This window comes from Perna viridis, chromosome 1 (assembly GCF_037379345.1).
Source record: "Perna viridis isolate PV_CMFRI_1.1 ecotype Kerala chromosome 1, ASM3737934v1, whole genome shotgun sequence".
Taxonomy (NCBI): domain Eukaryota; kingdom Metazoa; phylum Mollusca; class Bivalvia; order Mytilida; family Mytilidae; genus Perna; species Perna viridis.
The window spans coordinates 56,400,313-56,420,410 of record NC_142445.1 but is presented as its reverse complement, the minus strand read 5'-3'; the positions used below and the strand labels follow the sequence as shown (position 1 = coordinate 56,420,410).

Sequence of the window (20,098 nt, the reverse complement as noted above, 5' to 3'; positions counted from 1 at the left end):
TTCTTTTAACTGATAACATGCAAGACCTACAAGTAGGATATTCTCCCTTTCATTGAAACAAACACTATCTTCATTTACACATACCTACACATGTTGCATAACCTTGACATTAAATTTTATTAAAATCCATGTGGTTGAGGAGAAGTGGTGCTTACAACATGTAAGACACTTTAATTGTATAATCTCCCTTTCCAGGCATATTACTTCTATGTAGCAGTTTAAGAAGACTTGGGTTTACAAGACAATGAACACACCAATCTAAAAAAAAAGCTGTAGGAAGCATAGGACAGTATTAGTGTAGCCTATCTTACCAACTGATTTTAATTAGATTGATGGACAGACAGACAGACGGTGATTCTTATACACTTACTTTACATGTGTTTGATTTGGGTCTAATGATATTTTAAACAAATGTAAATTAAAACAAACCCAAATGCCCCCAAATTTAACAGTTAAATAATGGTCTCCTTGACAAAATTTTCAACTATAAATATAACAAAAATAAAATCTGCAGTGTCACGCCCCTTTAATGGGTGCTCATATAAAATCATTTTATCAAGGTTCATATCTGAGGGAGAATTATTCATCTACAACAATTTAAAGTACATGTACATGTAGAATACATAATTCTGATCATCTCTAAGGTATTATAGCCACATAAATTTAACATTTACCTAAGTTTGGTTGGATAATAAATGATCACTAATAGGAGTTTGCTATGAGCTAATAAATATTTCATGGTTGAGCAAGCCAGGCTCAATAAAGTTACCAGTCCTTTGATATTTTTGTGTAAAATGTTCTAATTCACAAAATTAGAGATTAATCAATAAAACCAAGATTGCCATACATAACCATATTTTTTTGCATTGTGTAATAATGTTATCTAACCTGTTGAGGATTGAGTTTTCCAAGCATTAAGTCCAGCAAATCACTGTCTTTCATACTAATTGTTACATCACCTTTGGCTGTAAATAAAAAAAAATAGAGCATATATAGTTAACAACTCTGTATTGAACTTTATATCTAATATAGAGTAGAGGTTTAGAACAATAGAACTTATTAAAAAAATGTGAATCTCAGTCAAGCTTAAACATCAATGTCAATACACTTTATTTTGTAATGAAAAAAAAAAAAAAAAAAACTGGCTACAAACAATTTTGAAATAATAATAGAATTATTTAGACTGTACTGGAGCTGACCCTGACCCATAAATACATAAATAACAATGTACAATAAGACATTATTCTTTAGCCTGACACAATTACTCATGTTAAACACACTGCATACCATTAATTTAGAATTCTGCCTAATTATTCTTGATCAGTCTGTAAAAGTAACATATGATTGTTGTGTCAGAATCCAGCAATTCCAATTTACTTATCTGACTTGTTTATATTACAAATAAACTTTAAAATATATTTTTCCCAAACCTTACAGAAAACAAAAAGCTTTCAACTAAACTTAATGATAAATGCAGCAGCTTTGATTTCCTGACTAACTATCCCTACCTCAGACTTGTTTAGCTCATTTTCAAAACGAATTGAGAAGGAAAAAAAAAAGGAAATAGGATGTTAAGGTCTGAAAAACACTGTTTTCTGCCCATTCAAAATATGCAACTTTTGATATTATAAATTTAGATAAACAAAGGAGTTCCAATTAAAAAAAAAATCATGTCTGCTACCTATGTGCTAACAATGAAGCCCTAAAGCATAACAAGTTTTTGACCCTCAACTCAAACAATTGTGTAGAAATTTTGACCATTAAATGCCTTAATGAATAGGGCTAAATAGCTTATACAAAAGTTACTAGGACAAAATGTGTTGCAAATAGACTAAGGTTATTACTCAAAAAAGTTCTACTTTAATCCAATAATTGACTTGGTGGGTTTCTTGGGAGATGCAAGAACTACTTCCCCTTCAGGGACACCTAAATTCGATGTTAATGTTTTAATTTACAGGTTCACACAGTTAGTTTTTCTGTTTGTGATTTTTTAGGGTCTTTGCTTTGTGCAACTGAATTTTCATCTGTTGTCCTGGGTATTCCTGGTATTGTTTTGTCCATAGATTTCCTCTCATTAGTACATGTATTATTACTGCTTACTCTAATTAATAAAATGCTATGTATAGAAAATTTTTTTTCCCTGATGACACTTTTGAATGTTTCTTATTTCTATACAAAAAATAAGACATATTCAACATACGTTCAGCACCAAACTTGACAGAGCCATTTCCATTTTTGGCATCTACAACCCAAACTCCCTCTGTTCCATCATTGTTCTTTACTTTAAAACAGAAAACTCCTTTCATCTTTTTAACCCAAGCAGCTCCATCCTGAAATTATATAATAGACATACACATACAAAAATGAAAAAAAAGATCAGGGCTCTCCATGGATGAAAATTTAACCATGGAGAAAAATTTCACAGTACAATTTTTGCTGATGCAGATGCATTCAAGATATAACAATTTTCCATTACATTGTTTAGGGATTTTGCTAGGAATATGATATTTATTTCATATGAGTGCTTCTTCCCTACCTTTTTTTCTCATCATTGTAACTTTCATTTTTTAGCATTAAATAATTTTATGTACATAAAATTGTAAAATTACTCTGGCCTTACAAAAATATGTTGCCAGAAATAGTGTCAATTGTTAATAAAATATTTGAAATATTAAAGACAATTCATAGAAATCACAAAAAAAAAAAATCTTCTGAATCTAATATGGTAGCAACTCTGTACAGTTGTTACAGTAATCAATTCAAATGAAAACCAAGAAGTTTACAACAATCAACAGCATTCTAATATAAGAAACAGTGTTCCATGTTTCCCACTTCCAACCTCTCTAATTTTCGATATTAAAAAGGAGATCAGGCGTGAGGCCAAATTGAAGTGTAGGCAAAATTATGGTAGGGGTCCCAGCAGGTCTAGGGCGAAGCCCCCCCCACCGAAGCTCCACGGAGATAGCGTTTTAGAGCATCATTTATGCCTCTCCTGGATGTATTTTATCTTATTTAAAAAAAAAAGAAAAAAAACAAAGGCAAAATTAAGTGCAGGCAAAAGCTTTTTTTGCCTAACGGCAGCTATGCACCTGGATATGCCATGAAAGTACAAGTAACCTATTTATGAACTAGTCATAGTGATTCATTAAAGTAAGGTTTTGTAGTTTTGTAAAAAAAATGTCAAAGCCTCTTGAGAAACGTCTCACTAAGCACTTCTAGATCTCACTAACTACTTCACGGTCAAATGGCCACCCCCCTTTGTAGTACCTAAAAACACACTGAACCTAGACCTATGCATTGTAAGTGCATTATTTGTGTGTATTCTGATTAAAAGTAGTCAAAATAAAGCTGAGAATGTGTATTTTAAAATCATATATGTAATTTACTACAAAAGGGTATGAATATTGTTTACATGTGTGAGCAATTTGCATCCATGCTGTCAGTTAGCAGGAAAGGTAAAAATGTTGATTTTCAGTACTTTTTGTTCCAGTAAATTTTGTGAAGAATTTCTACAGACATCGTACCATTAGAGTGATGATGCAAATTTAAGGTGTCATTGGTCCTGGGAATTCACAGTGAAACATTGAAAATTACTTGTTTAACATGTAAAGTAATGGAAACATTAGAAGTGGTTAGTGAGACCATAAGCTAAATTATGGCATATTTCAGAGAAATGCATAATTTGATGAAAATTGCCTTTCCTGGTCATTATTTCCATTTTCACATAATATCAGTGTAGTTATATTGGTAATCTGGCAATACTTTAAGAGGTGCATTGTGCAAGATATTGTAAAAAACAACAAAGCAACATAACTTGACGTCATCCCTGAAATACCTAACGTCACTGCTTGGGATATTCAAAGTACTCAAATGGTCATACAGCACAGACTAAGAATCACAAAGTGATGAAATAGGTATGATATAAATTGTTGAAATCTGTTCTTTTTTCCTAATGATAAATGGTAAGTACTAATACAACTTCTTGAATTATCATAGGTATCAATTTGGTGTGACAAATTAGTTAAAATTGAAAATTTTTAGTAGTTATTTAGGGAAAATATCACTGAGGGGCATGATATAAAAATTATCATTTCTTTGTAGTCCTATGTCTGATTTTGATAGTTTTGGTCTTATTAGACTCACAATACCACAAGCTTTCATAAAATATAAAAAAAACAACATAAAAAAGGTCTCACTAACCACGTTCGGGTCAAATGGCCACCCCCTCTTTGTAGTACCTAAAAACACACTAAACCAAGACCTATGCATTGCAATTGCATTATTTGTGTGTATTCTGATTAAAAGTAGTCAAAATAAAGCTGAGAATGTGTACTTTAAAATCATATATGTAATTAACTACAAAAGTGTATGAATATTGTTTACATGTGTGAGTAATATGCCTCCATGCTGTCAGTTATGATTTGTTGATTTACAGTATTTTTTATTCAAGTAAATTTTGTGAAGAATTTCTACAGACACTGTACAATTATTGTACCACAATTCCTAATTAAACAGTGGTTGTTTTATTATAATGACAATCAAGCAATTTGATTCTGTGTTGGAAACATCCTCTTGTTGACTTGATAAAACTATTTGCACTAGATCACGAAAAAGATATTTGATAAGTTTTAACCAGTGCTTTTGAAAATGAAGTTCTTAGTTATAATACTAGTGTAAAATTACTTTGATTTATTTTAATATTGATTAAGCTGTAAAGTTTACACATCATTTCTAGAATTTCCATTTTATTCTAAATTTTGAATATAAACCAAACTCTACTGTAGAAATTAGAAGTAAGATGCACAAAACAACATATAAAGATTCCCCAGAAAAAATAGACACCCCCTACCAACTATCTGAGTTAAGGTAAAGTTACATGTTAATGGAAACTCAAAAATAATTCAGATAAAAAATTAAAATGGCAGATGCTTGATTCCTATATTCTGCCTTGCTTTACGACTTAGGGCTGAACAAATGCTGTGTGATCTGAAATATTTATAGATAAAATTCATCTCAAATAATTGGTGAAGTTCATAACTTGAATGAAGAAAATTTTTAGGGTTACCATACTTTATTAAAATCTCAAAAAGAATCTCAATCGTATAAAAAAAAAAATGAAATGAAACATATTTATTTAAAAAGGATAATGTTTTGGTCTTTTGCAGTATAACCAACAATATCAAAAATAAGAAAAACAATTACACAGAAAATCAGTCATATTATTCAGCCATAGAAATTAGGAAATGTAAAGATTATGAACTGATAAATATTACAAAAAAATATAAAACAGATGAATAACTAAAAATTGAAGAAAAAAAATATGCATGTAATAACAAATTTGCCAAATCCAATGTAAAAAAATAATATATATTTCACTTCAATATCATTTCTGAATAAGAAGCAAGTAGCACAGGTATCACATTTTTGAAATTTCAAATTTTTTGTTTAATTTGAAATAATCTAATTAATACAATGAACATAGATGCACTAAAGCACCAGCCACACCTGCCCCTTTTCAGCAATTACAAGTCCCATTACTCTGAAAAAAAAATGAAAATCATAAAAAGTGTATGTAGTGCAAGAAGCTTCCTTCAATCAAGGTTGTTCTGTAAAAAAAATTAAAATCCCTCTAAGTGTTTTGGATTATTTGTATGACATGAGAACAAGTTGGCACAAATATAGTAGTTTTACATGAAAGCACTTTTAAATACACTTAAAAAATAAAACTCCCTCAAATTTAGAGGTCACATATAAGACAAATTTATGCTATTTTAAACTTTGCGACCAAATCTAATCAACCACTGGTGAATCTGTTTAAAATTTATATTCCTACAGCGGGAAACCAACTGTGGAGGTATCCAGTGCTCATGGCCATGCACCATTGATTGTTCATATGTCACATTTGTATATCCTCTAGAGGCTAAGACTTGTGCATCGCATAGTCTGGATACCTAAAATTTTTAAAAAGCCTACTGTCAGGACATAACCTAATAATATGAACAATACTACATAATTGCCCCCACAAATTGAAACTAGAAAAAGAAATCAATTTAAAAAAAAGAAAAGATGTTTGTCAATTTCTTTAACAAGTTTTGAACAAAGTACAAGTTATGACCAGTAATGCAAATTTCGAAATGCTCTAAATGTTGCTAGGAGTAACCTCCCATTCGCAGCATTAGAATTATTTTATAACGAGTGCTCAAATCCAAAATTAAAATAGGAAGCCAAATGCAGCACTGATGAGTTCTACCAGACTTTATCAAAGAAGCTACAATATTGTAGCCTCATATTTAATACAAGGAATGATTATCCATGTATAAGGGGTTTCAAATTTTGGTAAATAATCAAAATTACTGTATAATAGGTAATTTTTGTGAGTGGCAAATTGTGCAATTAAATAAAATGATATTATGTTTTAAATATCTGTACTTAAATTTGGCAAGCTTTTGTTTGTGATTCTTCAAACCTCACAAATAAAGTGAAAATTAGGACTTATTTATATACGTCTAAGAATGTGATGAAGCTAGGACAAATCTACATAACACAATCCAGACTTTGTGCAGGCGGTACCGTGGTATTAGTTCAAGTCCTGCTTCACAAAGTTGACATTTCTAACATCACTGGGAATTTTTCAGACCCTTCTATGCTTATGTTATCTTCCCTGTATCACTTTGATCCAATGGAGCAGTACAGTGAATAGAGTCATTACATCCTTAGACCTATGTATAATATTGATTTGTTGCGACATGTATTGTTAATTTGATCCTCTATCCTATATTACAACACCTAGATGAGCTGTCCCATACTACCATACATCAAGTTTATTCCACTAGAAGGAATGACCTGGCAAGCGATTGCTATATCTTAATATAGCATAGTTGGTCGAGTGGTCTAGGGTGCTGGACTTTGTGCAGGCAGTGTTGCCATAGATGTCAAAGGGGTATGAGTTCCACTGAGGGAAGGACCAAAAATTTAGTTTGCAAAGTTGACAATTCTAACCATCGTTGGGAATTTACTCCTAAAACAATATACCGTTAACGTTTACAGCATAAAAATACGGATACAAAATTGTTCAAACATTTGTTAAATTTAAATGATGTTGCTGGCTTGGAAAAATTATTTTGACTTACATATTATGTAGAAATTTTAACAAAATTCACAGCCAAATCTGCTCTTCCAAAAATATTTTATAAGCAAAGATGTGGGTTGGTTTGGAGAAAAAGCTTTTTTTTTATTTTGCTAATTTTCCAAGTGTATATACCAAATAAAACTTCCTGTCATTGATCTGACCTCTCATATAAAGCAAAATGGAGCTGTAAGTATAATACATGTACATTGCTTAGTTCTAACTTAAGAAATTTTGTTTCCCTACAATTTCTAGCAAATCTGAGTGACATTTATCAAGGAACAGGATATTTTCCCCAGAGTCTACACAATGGCCATAAAAATTGAGTCACATCTTTTGGTAATAAAATGCTTTGTAGGACACAGCTTGATATGACTACAAAGGTCAAAGCCTAACCAGTTGGGGCAAGTATGGACACACCATTCAAACTTGACACAGCTTTGAATTTTGATTATGATTAGATATTTGAAACAAGATAAAAATTTGACCAGATCCGAAATGGTCACTTTAAGGGCACTATTCCTAAATGGTTACAGTCAAAACCTGCAAAATCAACCCAAAACTTCCTGTGGGGATATGGCACCTTGTGGTACAATTTCAGTGAGCAATTCCCTATATCAAGAAATCAGAAAAAAGCTGTTTCTCACCAATTTATTGCCCCTTATTCCTACTTGGCTCAAGTCAGGACCCAAAAAATCAATCCCAGTCTTCCTTTTGTGGTATGGCAACTTGTAGGAAAAATTTCAGAGATTTATTCACTAAAAGTTAAGTTATTGTTTGGGCATCAGGAAAATATTTCTGCCCCTAACTTCCAAGTCTGACTATTGTGGTAAAGAATAGTGTGGAACAAAATCATAGACATTCCTATACTTTTACTGGAGTTATATGGTTGAATTTTAAGAAATTCTTGTTTTAGGCAACCTTTTTGGCCTTTAATTCTAAAATGGCTGGGCTATAACCCCCCAAATATATACATCTACCATCCTGTTGCGGTTAAGAACCTTGTTTAAGTTACTAAACAGGTTATCACACAAAAAACAAGGGTTCATGAGCGACAACAACAGCACCATACCATTACACAGCTGCAATTTTTTTTGTGGATGTATAAAAAAAACTTAAGACATAAACTGGCCAAAAATTATTGAATATGCAAAATCTATAAAAAAAAAAAAGTTGACAAAAATACTAAACAAATGATTGGGTCCATACTCCACAATGACATAAAAAAGGCAAATGATTTCAAATACAGGTATATTTGGGGCAGTTTACACTTCATGAACTGTGAAGTTGCTTATGAACAAGCGTAAACTGCCCCAAAGTTGGTTATGCAAGCATAATTTGGTCAAAAATTAAAAACAATTCTTATAATTTAATTTCTAAATTTGATGAAAGTAAAACGTAGAATTTGTCCCTTAATCAAAACCTTATTCAGTTTGGAGTTATTTGAAATGTTGACTGCGGACCTATTGACACTAACGAGTCACAGTACAAAGTTACTTGCTCAGATAAGAAATAAACAATCAAATCAAATTATAATAAAATAAACCAGCTCTATAGAGCCTGCAACACTCACCTTGCTGAGAAGCTACATTCTATTTTTTGAAAAAAAAATCCCAATAATCATTTTGTGCAGGATACTCTGAGGAACAATCATTTCAAATTGCATTGAATTATTTTAAGTGGTTTCTGAGAAGAATAACTCCAACAAGGGTAAATAGATTTTTATGAAAATTTATCACCAGATAAATCTTATCCTGTTGAACACTTTTATCCAGTCAGAATTTGATTAAACCTTCCAGTTTTTAGAGATATATGTGAAAACTGCTGTCTAACCCTAAGTTCTATTATTAGTAATAGCTGCCATATTTTTCTAATGGAACAAAAAGGAACAATCATACTAAATTCCATTGCAATCTGTCAAAAGTTTCTGGTTTTGGTTGTAATTAAAATTTCACTATATGTTTCAAAATACTCATTTTCAGCTGCAAAAGCATTTAATAAGGAGGTGGGGAAAAAAAAGGACTTTGTTACTTTTTGGTTTTCAGTAGTTTCATTTTAATCTCTAACCATGTCTTATAAGAAAGAAATATTGAACAATTCTATTTTTTGTAAAAAAAAATCCTAATAATCATTTTGTGCAGGATACTCTGAGGAACAAACATTTCAAATTTCAATGAATTATGTCAAGTAGTTTCTGAGAAGACTAACATTAAAAACTGAAAAAAAAATTCATCCAAAAAGGACAATAACTCCAACAAGGGTAAATAGATTTTCTATGTTTCTCTGAAACATATTATTAAGAGATTCAAACATGATTAGAAGAAAATATCATTTAAAATTCAATACTTTAAGATGTATTTGATTATTAGATAAACTTTCTTTTCATAACATTTCACTTCCTGTTTGTTTGATTACAATATGTGACCTCTTTTCTCATATGAAAATCTTTCATTTTGCAGTAAATTCTTATATATTGATGCATAATACGCAGCCCCATGCTCTGGAAATGATTTCTATGTAAAAATGAATCATTATACACACTAAAATACAGTATTAGTAATGACAGCCATGTTTTTCAATGGATCAAAACCTGAAGCAAAAACTTTGTGCAGGATACCAAAAGGAACAGTCATACAAAATTTCATTAAATTCTGGCCAGTAGTTTCAGAGGAGATGACATGTGAAAGAATGACAACATCAATAATGTTGCTGTCAATGGATGGCAAGTGGTGGCAATAGCTTACATGGGCAAATCACAAAAAAATATCTGCCTGATGTTTTATGAAAATCATCTAATTGTAAAATATTTCCAATACTACAAGATGATCATTTTGATACCCATTTCCATACCTTGTCAAGGTTGTCCTTAATTTCTTTAAATATCACAGCTGATTTGAATTTATCTTCATTTGAAGAACTTGTAGCTACTGCCTGTATCTGACTCCTGTAAATAAAATAAATAAATAAATAAATGAAACATGGACAACATGAAGTGTAGCTTAACTTTTGCAATCAGGTATAATTTTTTGTCCAGTTGATCTTGACCTTTGACCTTCAAATTAACTGTGATTCGAGACATTTGCATAGAAGCTAAGTGTTACACAAGTTTATTCAAATTCCCCAAAATGGCATCATCTTTACAGTATCATTCATAAGGGTGTTATAGATATGAGGACAGATGATAAATTTTGTCTACTTAATTAGTGGAGAAAAGAAATTTGTATATGTACAGGCAGTCGTAAGCACCACTTTCATTTTGTGACAGAGGCATGGATAACAAGGTGAAAATCTCCTACCATCAGCTAATTTATTACTTTTAAAATATAGACATGAATTTAAATCATGAATGAGAGTAAGTTTAATTATTACTAGATGTATTAAAGTGACAGAAAATGTCATTACATATTCCAGTTCAAGTCAAAAGATAGACACATTATGCTGTTTTCTTAGAAATGATATTCATTATGCTTATACAAACCTATTCTGTGGAAAACCTTTCCTATACAAAGCCACTACTGCAGCCCCTCCTAGTCCTATATTATGCTGGAGACCAACCTTAGCACCTTGAACTTGTCTTTTGTCTGCCATTCCTCTTAACTGCCAGCAAAGTTCAGCACACTGAGCAAGTCCTTAAACAATTAACACATTAATAATCACATCTTGTACTTCTTTAAGTTCTAACTATAAATACTGTGAGCAAGCTAGCAGGCAACAGACAATAATAATATTACTTCATGCACATCTACTTCTGATGACCAACCTTTCTTTAAAATTGTATTCAATACCCTTGACTGGTATGGGATGAGTTGTCCTCATGTGTACAAGGTTTTAGGTAGCACTCCAGATAGTAGGATAGCAGGCTATCAATTTTTGAGAATTAAATGAACTGGAATATAATATGGCTAAATTATATATCAATAGAAAGCGTATTTCAAGCTCTAATGAAATAATGATAGCGTACACATTGATTGTGGTCATGTCTCCAACAAAATGGGGTCAAAGGTCAATCATTATTTTTCCCAAAAAAAATATATCAGTTTTGTATGGCTTACTTCCCTTTGCTAGTGAGAAAAATTCAAAACATTATACATCAGATCAGCTTTAATTCCATCCCATACAAGAATCAACAGCTATATTTAAGAAAAACTAGCAAATAGTGCCGTCCGCAGCCGTTTTTGGTAAACATGCCAAAAACTTTCAAATTATAGTAGTCTGAAATGAAAGGCCGACCTTGACCTTTGAGGTATCGAAATGTAAAACTAGAAAGTAAATATTTAAAAAACACATTCTGAAATTATTTTTTTAATATCCAGCATTTGAAGTAATATATCAAATTTTCTATTTAAAAAGCAGCTTTGAAAGTGTTATTTCTTCATTAGGTCAAAAACAAGTTCCCATGTGGTCCAGTGTGAGAATAGTTCGTATATTTTGTATATATAAGATAATTATATAATACTAAACAAAACTGTTTTAAGTATTATATAACCATCTCAGTTCTTGACAGAATTTGAGATAAACACAGAATTTTTCATAAGAACACCACTTATCCTGTCTATAATTTCTCGATGTCCAGGCTACAATGAAAACTATTAGTTTGTTGAAAAATGGAAAGCATGTATTAATTTAAAAAAGATAATACCAATAATGCAAAAAATGCAGTTCAAAGAAAATAGCAGAAACAACACTTCGTTATTGGTCAAAGTTGGTTTTATTGCACGTAACGAAACAGTGCATTATTGTATCCTAATTGATTTGGTCTTAGTTTGTTTTTGACTCTATACTGGCAATACTCATCTTAAACATGCCAGTACAAGCCAAAAGAAAGAAACAAAAAGACTTTCATTGCATTGTATAACAGTATCAGGCTTTTGGGAGGTCATGAAATGCAACAAAAACTGCACCTCCAAGACACTTTTTTCTGACCAGTTTGATTATTTGTGTCAGCAACAAGTTTTTTTCGGTTTAAAATGCTTATTAGCCATTGACTTGGAACACTTTAAAAGTACCCATGGGTCGAAAGTAGGTTCTTATCAGAGTAAAGATGTCGTAAATTAAAAGTGAATAAAAGTATTGAACATTCTGGCAGGTAAATCTGTATCCTTCACACAGACCTGTTATGAATATACAATTTGTGACTGAATACTGGGATAGCTTTCGATCTGAAGCCTTGCAGGTTATGAGAGTATCTTGGCGGAAAAGAAAGGATATTTCAATTTCACTGCATCGGCCTCCTGGGGGGATAGCATTGATGATAGCTATTTGTTCTACCCCTTTGTTTACCAACCTGCTTTATTTCATATTGAAATAGTTTTTCATTTCACATGAACTAATGCAAAGTAGGGGACTTCATTAGTTTGGCTCTGTGTGTTCAGTTTATGTTCCCCTTGAGTCTAATGGTAAAGCAAAATGCCATTTGCTACATGTAGCATCAAGTGAAACAACAAAATTATGATTTCAGCTTGACATTAGTATGGTTCTTGATTGCTTTCTAAAAGAGTAATCAAGGGAACCAAGGTTATTTCGGTAATCAAAAGAATGTAATCAAGGGACAAAGACCAGACATGGAAAACAGACATACACAACAAAGAACATAAGTAACTAAAATCATACATACAAAAGTAACAAAAGCAAATGAGCAACTCGGACTCCACTAAAAACTGGGAGCATGGACCAGGTGCACCGTTAGGATAAGCATCCTCTGCTTTTCTAGAAATACATGCTGAGTTGCTCATAAAAAGTCAAGTCCGGGGTAGTCGAAAGAGGAAAGGAAAACTATGACATGTTGAACAAATCAGTTTTCATAGCGCAGATGGATACACCGTAACGATCCACGAGTTCATGATGACGACCATAAAACTTTTGTAGTGATGACTTCAATCTTGTAGTAACATAACCCTGTTCCAGTAGCCTATTTGACAGAATTCTAGCACGACACAAAAAGTCTACATAGTTTCGGCAAACTCTGGCATAATGTATGACATGTGATATGACCACTCCATATGCAGGTGCTGAAGGGATGTTGCCACAGATGAAAGAAAAGTTGACAATTCTGAATGAAAAGTCATCACGTTTGTCGTAAAGTTTGGTCAATAGTTTTCCCTGCCAAGACTCCTCGTTTCTTTGTTTGTAGATTTTATAATGAGATAAGATTTGGAATTATGGTAAAATATACAGTTATAACTGCAAACAAAAATTTGCAGTACATGATATCACTTCAGCCCTAATTTAATTATACAGAGTCCCTGTTCTTCACAGAGTACAAAAAAAATGAATTATAGTGAAAGGGTGTTCCCCAGAGAAACGGATAAAACAGAGAATCATAAGAATAACATCAATTTTCTTCCTAGGCCACCAACATAGTACTATAATGAGTCAGATATTCCGAATTAATTGGAGCTCCACATAAGACTTTACACACTCTTCATGAATTCATTGTTTTGTGGGTATAAAGTAAATGTTGTGGGTCAAAGTCGAAATGTTTTATCAGATCTATACAATTAATGCAATCGCGAACTTTCAAAGGGCCTTCTTATAAGTAAGAAACAAACATTCCCATTTCTTAAGCATATGTACTTCTTTTCAAATGTTTTTACACACTTATAATTTCTAATTCAGCTAAAAAACTGATCCAACCCTCTCTTTTTTTATGCCTAAATGTTTTATTGTCTAAGATTTCTTTGGTCCCCCCATTAAAATCATCTCTAAAATATACTAAATATCTGAAGTTTGAAAAAATATTACAAGCCGGAATTAAAACGTATCATACTCAGATTCCATTTGAGTCTTATAAATGTCACTTGAATACGAGAACAGTGTTCCAATGTCCCCTGCAAAAAAAAAAAGTGTGGAAAACGGTAAATTCACAGAAATTTACAGAAAAGTCCAAGGACAGTAACTTCCATATAAATCAATCAAACGTAACCAAAGTAAAACTTAATCTGTAGTAAGTCATAGTAAGACTACATACAAAATATAAAATCAATTGGTTAAAGCATTAAAAAAAAAAGTGCGGAAAACTGCACATTCACTGAAATTTTTTAAGTCCAAGGACAGTAACTTCCATAAAAATCAATCAACCATAACCAAAGTCGAACTTAATCTGTAACTTCTCACAGTAAGACAACATACAAAATATAAAATCAATTGGTAAAAGCATTGCAAGAAAAAGTGTGGAAAACTGTAAATTCACAGAAATTTCCAAAGTCCAAGGGCCGTAACTTCCCTAAAAATCAATCAACTTTATCCAAAGTTGTACATAATCTGTAACTTCTCATAGTAAGAGTTCATACAAAATATAAAATCAATTGTGAAAAGTATTATAAAAAAAAAAGTGCAGAAAACTATTAATTCACTGAAACTTTCTAAGTACAAGGGCGGTAACTTCTGTAAAAATCATTCAACCGTAAACAAAGTCAAACTTAATCTGTAACTCTTCCAGGGTAGGAAACTCACTCCTAGCCAGTCCTGAATAAAATTTTCAATATATTTACTATACGCCTACATAAATTAGCCAGTCCTGCCAAAAAGTAGCCAGTCTCGGGCTGGCGGGCAGACTACTATTTCTAACTATTCATAATAAGGCCAAATACAAAAAACAAACTTATTTGGTAACAGAATTACAAAAAAGTGCTGAAAACACGAGCAGACCCTAGCATTTCCATGTCCCCTAAAAAAAAATAAGTGGATATCCAAATAAGAACACAACACAAATCAAAATTCTGTCAAAGATTTCTTGCAAACTAAACAAAACTAACCATGCAAAATAAACAATGGTGGATTGCACAAGGAATATGTAAAATTCCACATTTATGAGGTAGCTTGTACCCTTATCATAACACAAAACTGAGAGTTAATTCAGAAGGTGCCTGGTTACAAAATCTATACATTTACATGCACTGTGGTTGATAAACATGTACGAGTTTAAAAAAATTGATGAAAAATGGCTTAAAATTAGCACAAAATAATGTCTGCAAAAAACTACATCAATATTTTCAGCATGACAATATTTAACTGAAAGTTACAGCTTCATATAATCCTTAATGCTTACTTCGAAAGACACTAAGACCATTAACAATTTTTTCATGTTTTCATAATCAAAATTGACTTTTTAACCACCTGTATTTGTGAAGGAAAACAGAACACCCTCACAAAATGCAAAATTGTGACCTCAATATGTTTGTACAACAATTATAATGTGAAAGTAGAATAATTTTCCTAAAAATGATACCAAATATAGCCATATTATATTTCGGTGCATTAAACTTCGTTATTTGAAACATTTTAAACCTCTGCTTTTCTACTAAGATAAGAATCATGCAAAATGTGATTCATATTTTTATTTTTGATATTTTGTTTAAAATGTTATAGTAAACAGAAAATAACATGTGGCTTTTCATATAACCATTGTTTGTAGAAGATAGAAATTATATATACTGTACTGTAGAATTCAAAATTAAGGGAGACGATTATGTAAATGACACTAAAATACAATAGAAACTGTTGGATTTCAAATATGGATTATCTTGTAAGAGCAGACAGATTGGAATGAATAATTATACATTTCATTATATATACCTATATTTAAAGCAACTTAATAACAAAAATAAAATGTGTAGACTTTTTTGAGGTGTATAACATATTATAGAATTTGCATAATTCTTACAAAGAATTACTTAACATGTAAAACCCTAAAATGGATAACTATGTTCTTTCATGCGCCTCTTAATGCGAAGCTGAATTTGCTTTTTTGTTCATACAATTACATGTATCTTATGACAAAAATAAAATCTTAGCCTCTGGTAATATATTGCTTATAGAAACATTGCTTAAACACGTTACACAGAAAGTTAACATGTATTATATAAAGCATACCTGTAGCACCAAGGGGATGTCCTTTAGAAATGAGTCCACCACTGGGGTTAATAACAAACTTTCCACCGTAAGTATTATTACCAGTATCTACCAACTCTGGACCTTTACCTAAGATAAATGATAAAGATATAATATAGTGGAGATTTAAAATGTAACAGTTGATAATTGAGTCTTTCCTGTTTAAAGGGATTAGTATGAGCGTCCTACTTTTTGACCTTGAAAACTACCGGTGATGACATAGAATTTAAATACTTGGAATTTCAAGTCCACATATCAAAATAAAATGGTCATTTGATATGTACAAGTACAACAATTTTCTAAACACACCCAATCATCTATCAACATCACTAGTTTTTATCAATAAGTATATAGCTTTATTAGGTCATTGCAAGTACTCAAGTAAAAGTGAATAAAAACATTTTTTTAATAATATAAATTCTATTTTTACTGAACTTATCCTATTTAGACAATTTTTTATCTAGACTTATCTATATCTGGAGGTACACATGAAGCCACTTCTTTCCAGTCAATATCATAATACAGTAATAACAATTCCTTAATAGTCACTATAAACATGGTTGTTATGGAAACAAGAAAAACTAGATGAAAAATATTTATATAATCTTGATTCATCAGAATTACATTATACCCAGTGTCCCAATATGTCAGTAAGCATGAGAGAAAAGTATGGAAATCTGATCTGCCAGACTGACTGACAGGTGAATAGAGTGCACATCAGTGAAAAAGTTGCCGGTAGTGGACTAATAATTTAATGCAGAACGGCAAGATATGCCCACAAATGTTGAACCCTTTAAGCTTGATACAGATGTTGATTGGATTTTGATTAAATATTCAACACAAAATATTATTTTTATACTGAAAAGTGCCAAAAATCAAAACCGTGAAATAGAAATTTGATAGAAAACAAAAGGGAGCCTGTGATCACAGGTGCAAAGAAAATCTGAGTTTCGTGACCTTGATTGAAAGTGTTTTTCAATTAGAGCATGAAAACAAAAAACCACACTTTTTTTTAAGATAAAGTGCCAAAAACCACAATGTTTTTTTTTAAGATAAAGTGCCAAAAATCAAAAACATGAAATTGAAATTTTATAGAAAATGAAAGGGAGCATATGACCATTGATACAAAGAATATATGTGGCATTTGCGGAAGCATTTTTCAGTTAGAACTCAAAAACATAAAAAAAACCACCCCCTTTTCAAAAAGCAAAAAGTCCTATAACTCAAAAACTAAATGTTCAAAACTAATGTAAAATTAAAGGAAGCCTTTCATTAATATGAACAATTGACCACAGTTTTTATTTAAATGGCTTTAAGCATTTTGGAGTTATTGCACAAGTGTTGAAAATGGAGGGCAGACAGCAGTATACATACCCAGTAAAACATGTACCGGTACTTAAGTTAAAATTGAAGGGCAAAATAGAAATGAAAAGCAAAAAATTCATATTACTATAAAGGGAGCTCATTGTCAATAGAAAGAAACAATTTACAAAAGTTTCACAAATGGTAGTGGCATCATTTTTGAAAAATTGTGCCAAGTGTGAAAGACAGATGGAGGGACACTGGTATACCATAATACATCCTGTCAATACAGATGGACGCATTAAATCCAAATAACTTGTGATGCCATTAAAACTAACAAACATGAATTTATGAAATTAAAAACAGATCAATAAATCATCTACTTTAATGGATATAATTTAGTATTCTACTTTTGGTTTCACAAAGTCCACATTAGAAATTTAAATAGACCCAGGATGATCAGGTTATATCTTTAAATACTTAACGTTTAGCTGTTCATATTGATACTATTTTGTACCAGTTAAAATTGGACTGAATCACTAACCTAGAGAATTTGAAATCATGTGGTCATATAAAATTTGATACTTAATACAAAAGGTCTAGAGTGTTATCAATACCTACATTATACTTGCCAACCCCTGAGCCATCTAAGACATACAAAAAGGAGAAAGTTTGTAAAGGACTTTGAGGTCTTTTATTTTTAAAAAGGGCAGGGCAAAAATCTCCATAAAAAAGAATTTAAGGGCCCTGTACCATGGAGAAAATTGTACACCTAATAATGATAATCATTTGATCAATAAACTTTACTGTTTTACTCCGTTAAATTCTACTTTGCCCAAGCTTGATATGACTGCACATGTCAATCCCAGAATTTTATGACAAGTAATTTGTTGGATTATTTCCTTATATTCCTTCAAGCACATCTACATATGATACTCAACCTTTCTATAAAATTTCATTAAAATCCCTTGAGCAGTTAAGGAGAAGTTGTACTTACGAGGTTTTACTATCAAAAACCTTTACTTTAAATTACCTCCCTCTGGAATTCTCCAATATATTCCCATGAAGTGAGGTACTCCAAATCTGGAATCACTCTTTCCATGGTTACATACTAGTGGGGCTGCATATTTGATAGTGGGAGCGAGCCCTTGTGCATCAGGGTTGGGTCTGAACACTTTCAAATGTAATCCATAACATCAAGATTACACGGGGTGAAAAAGTACCGTGAATGATTACAACATAGGACTACTTTTGTCAAAGTAATCATGATTACTGTATGATTACATATGATTACTTTAGATATTTCCATATATAAATAAAAGAGAATAAATTCGCTTACTTGGCATAGGTAAAGTAATGACATATTTAGCAGAATAATTTATATGATTTTAAAGCAGAAGAAATAATTTGTATATTACATACATAATTTCAAAGCTGTGATAAACTCAACTTTTGAAAATTGTACATTGACAGTTATGTTGAAAATTTGTATTTTAATTTTATCAGTAGATCATGTGTAATTCACTCTTTTAGTAGACTAAGGGTCTGTTTAAGTGAGGTGACAAACAATTGTATAGCCTTATGGAATGTTAGTTACAAACAATAGCATTGAGTAATATGTTTGTGTTGTCAATATAAACCTTAATTTACCTTTTCTTCAGGATATTCCAATCTTTTAAATTAAATCATGATTTACACATATATAACACAGTACATGTATTTTATGTTTAATGGGAAGAAGCTTGTTTCTCTGGAGCAAAATTTTAAAAAATTATGATTACAGTTTAATGTATAGAATTCTATTCACTTGATTTCTTCATAAACACTGAATCAAGCCACAAAAAAAAATTTACAAATAAAGACAAAATGCTGTACATTCACAAATTGTTTCACTAATTGTTATGTCAACATTATGCCACTACTTTCCATGTGAAATAGGTGTTTGCCAAGGCGAAAACCAGTCTCCTTCTCCATTTTCTGTTTATCTAAATGATTTACAAAATTTTAACGTTACCAAAAATGTGGTGGGTCTTGAATCTATCACAACGGATATAGAATCTGAACTTGATACGTATATAAAAATATTCGTATTTTTATATGCCAATGACACGGTATTACTTGCTGAGAGGAGTCATAAACAAAAATTCAAAAAAGTCAAAGGCTTTTAATGTTTCTATGTTTCTAAAGTAAAAACTGAACAAAAGATAAACATGACCAGTAACCCATTATGGTACACTCACATTGCAAAAATATGCCTGCAAGCATTCACTGAGAATAAAATACTTTGCATGGCACAGCTTAAAATGAACACAGAGGTAGAATCTAGAACAGTTGGAGCAAGTATAGACACACCATTCAAGCTTGATAAGCAATAATTTTCAAATGTACCCAAGCACAACCTCTGTATCAATTCAAACCCTCTTTTGGGGTATTACACCTCATGATACAATTTAAAAGAGTTCAATTTACTTTTACTCAAGTTACTAATGCAAAAACACTTAAACAAACTAAAAAAATGAAACATTAAAGATATGTAAGGATCAGTGTGTTGTAATGCTAAATATGTAAAATGCAGGAATGACACAATATCCTCACAATTTTCAATTAAAAATGTCCTATAGTTTAGATTTTTTTCACTCACAATATCAGACTCTCTCAAGTTTTTACAAAATTGTTTATCCAAATGTGACTTAAGGTTCTGCTTATATATATATATATATATATATATATATTCTTTATTCCAGAAGCAATACAGCTTATAGGACTACAACATGGATAATA

At 31.4% G+C, this 20,098-nt stretch overlaps 1 protein-coding gene across 3 annotated transcripts in view; it reads right to left on the bottom strand.

The window, feature by feature from the left end:
- The window catches only part of LOC148629493 (sterol carrier protein 2-like), a 43,675-nt gene that overhangs the window by 1,569 nt on the left and 22,008 nt on the right, over positions 1-20,098 (bottom strand). For 2 of the 3 annotated variants that reach the window (XM_088552259.1, XM_088552267.1), the window contains 5 exons: positions 15,998-16,105; positions 10,605-10,755; positions 9,977-10,070; positions 2,201-2,330; positions 889-965 (listed from right to left, as the gene is read on the bottom strand). In XM_088552259.1, the coding sequence (XP_088408385.1) occupies positions 889-965; positions 2,201-2,330; positions 9,977-10,070; positions 10,605-10,755; positions 15,998-16,105 (560 nt within the window). Of the gene's footprint in view, positions 1-888; positions 966-2,200; positions 2,331-4,330; positions 5,952-9,976; positions 10,071-10,604; positions 10,756-15,997; positions 16,106-20,098 lie in introns of those variants that run through there. The other variant, XM_088552276.1, reaches the window with a different exon arrangement.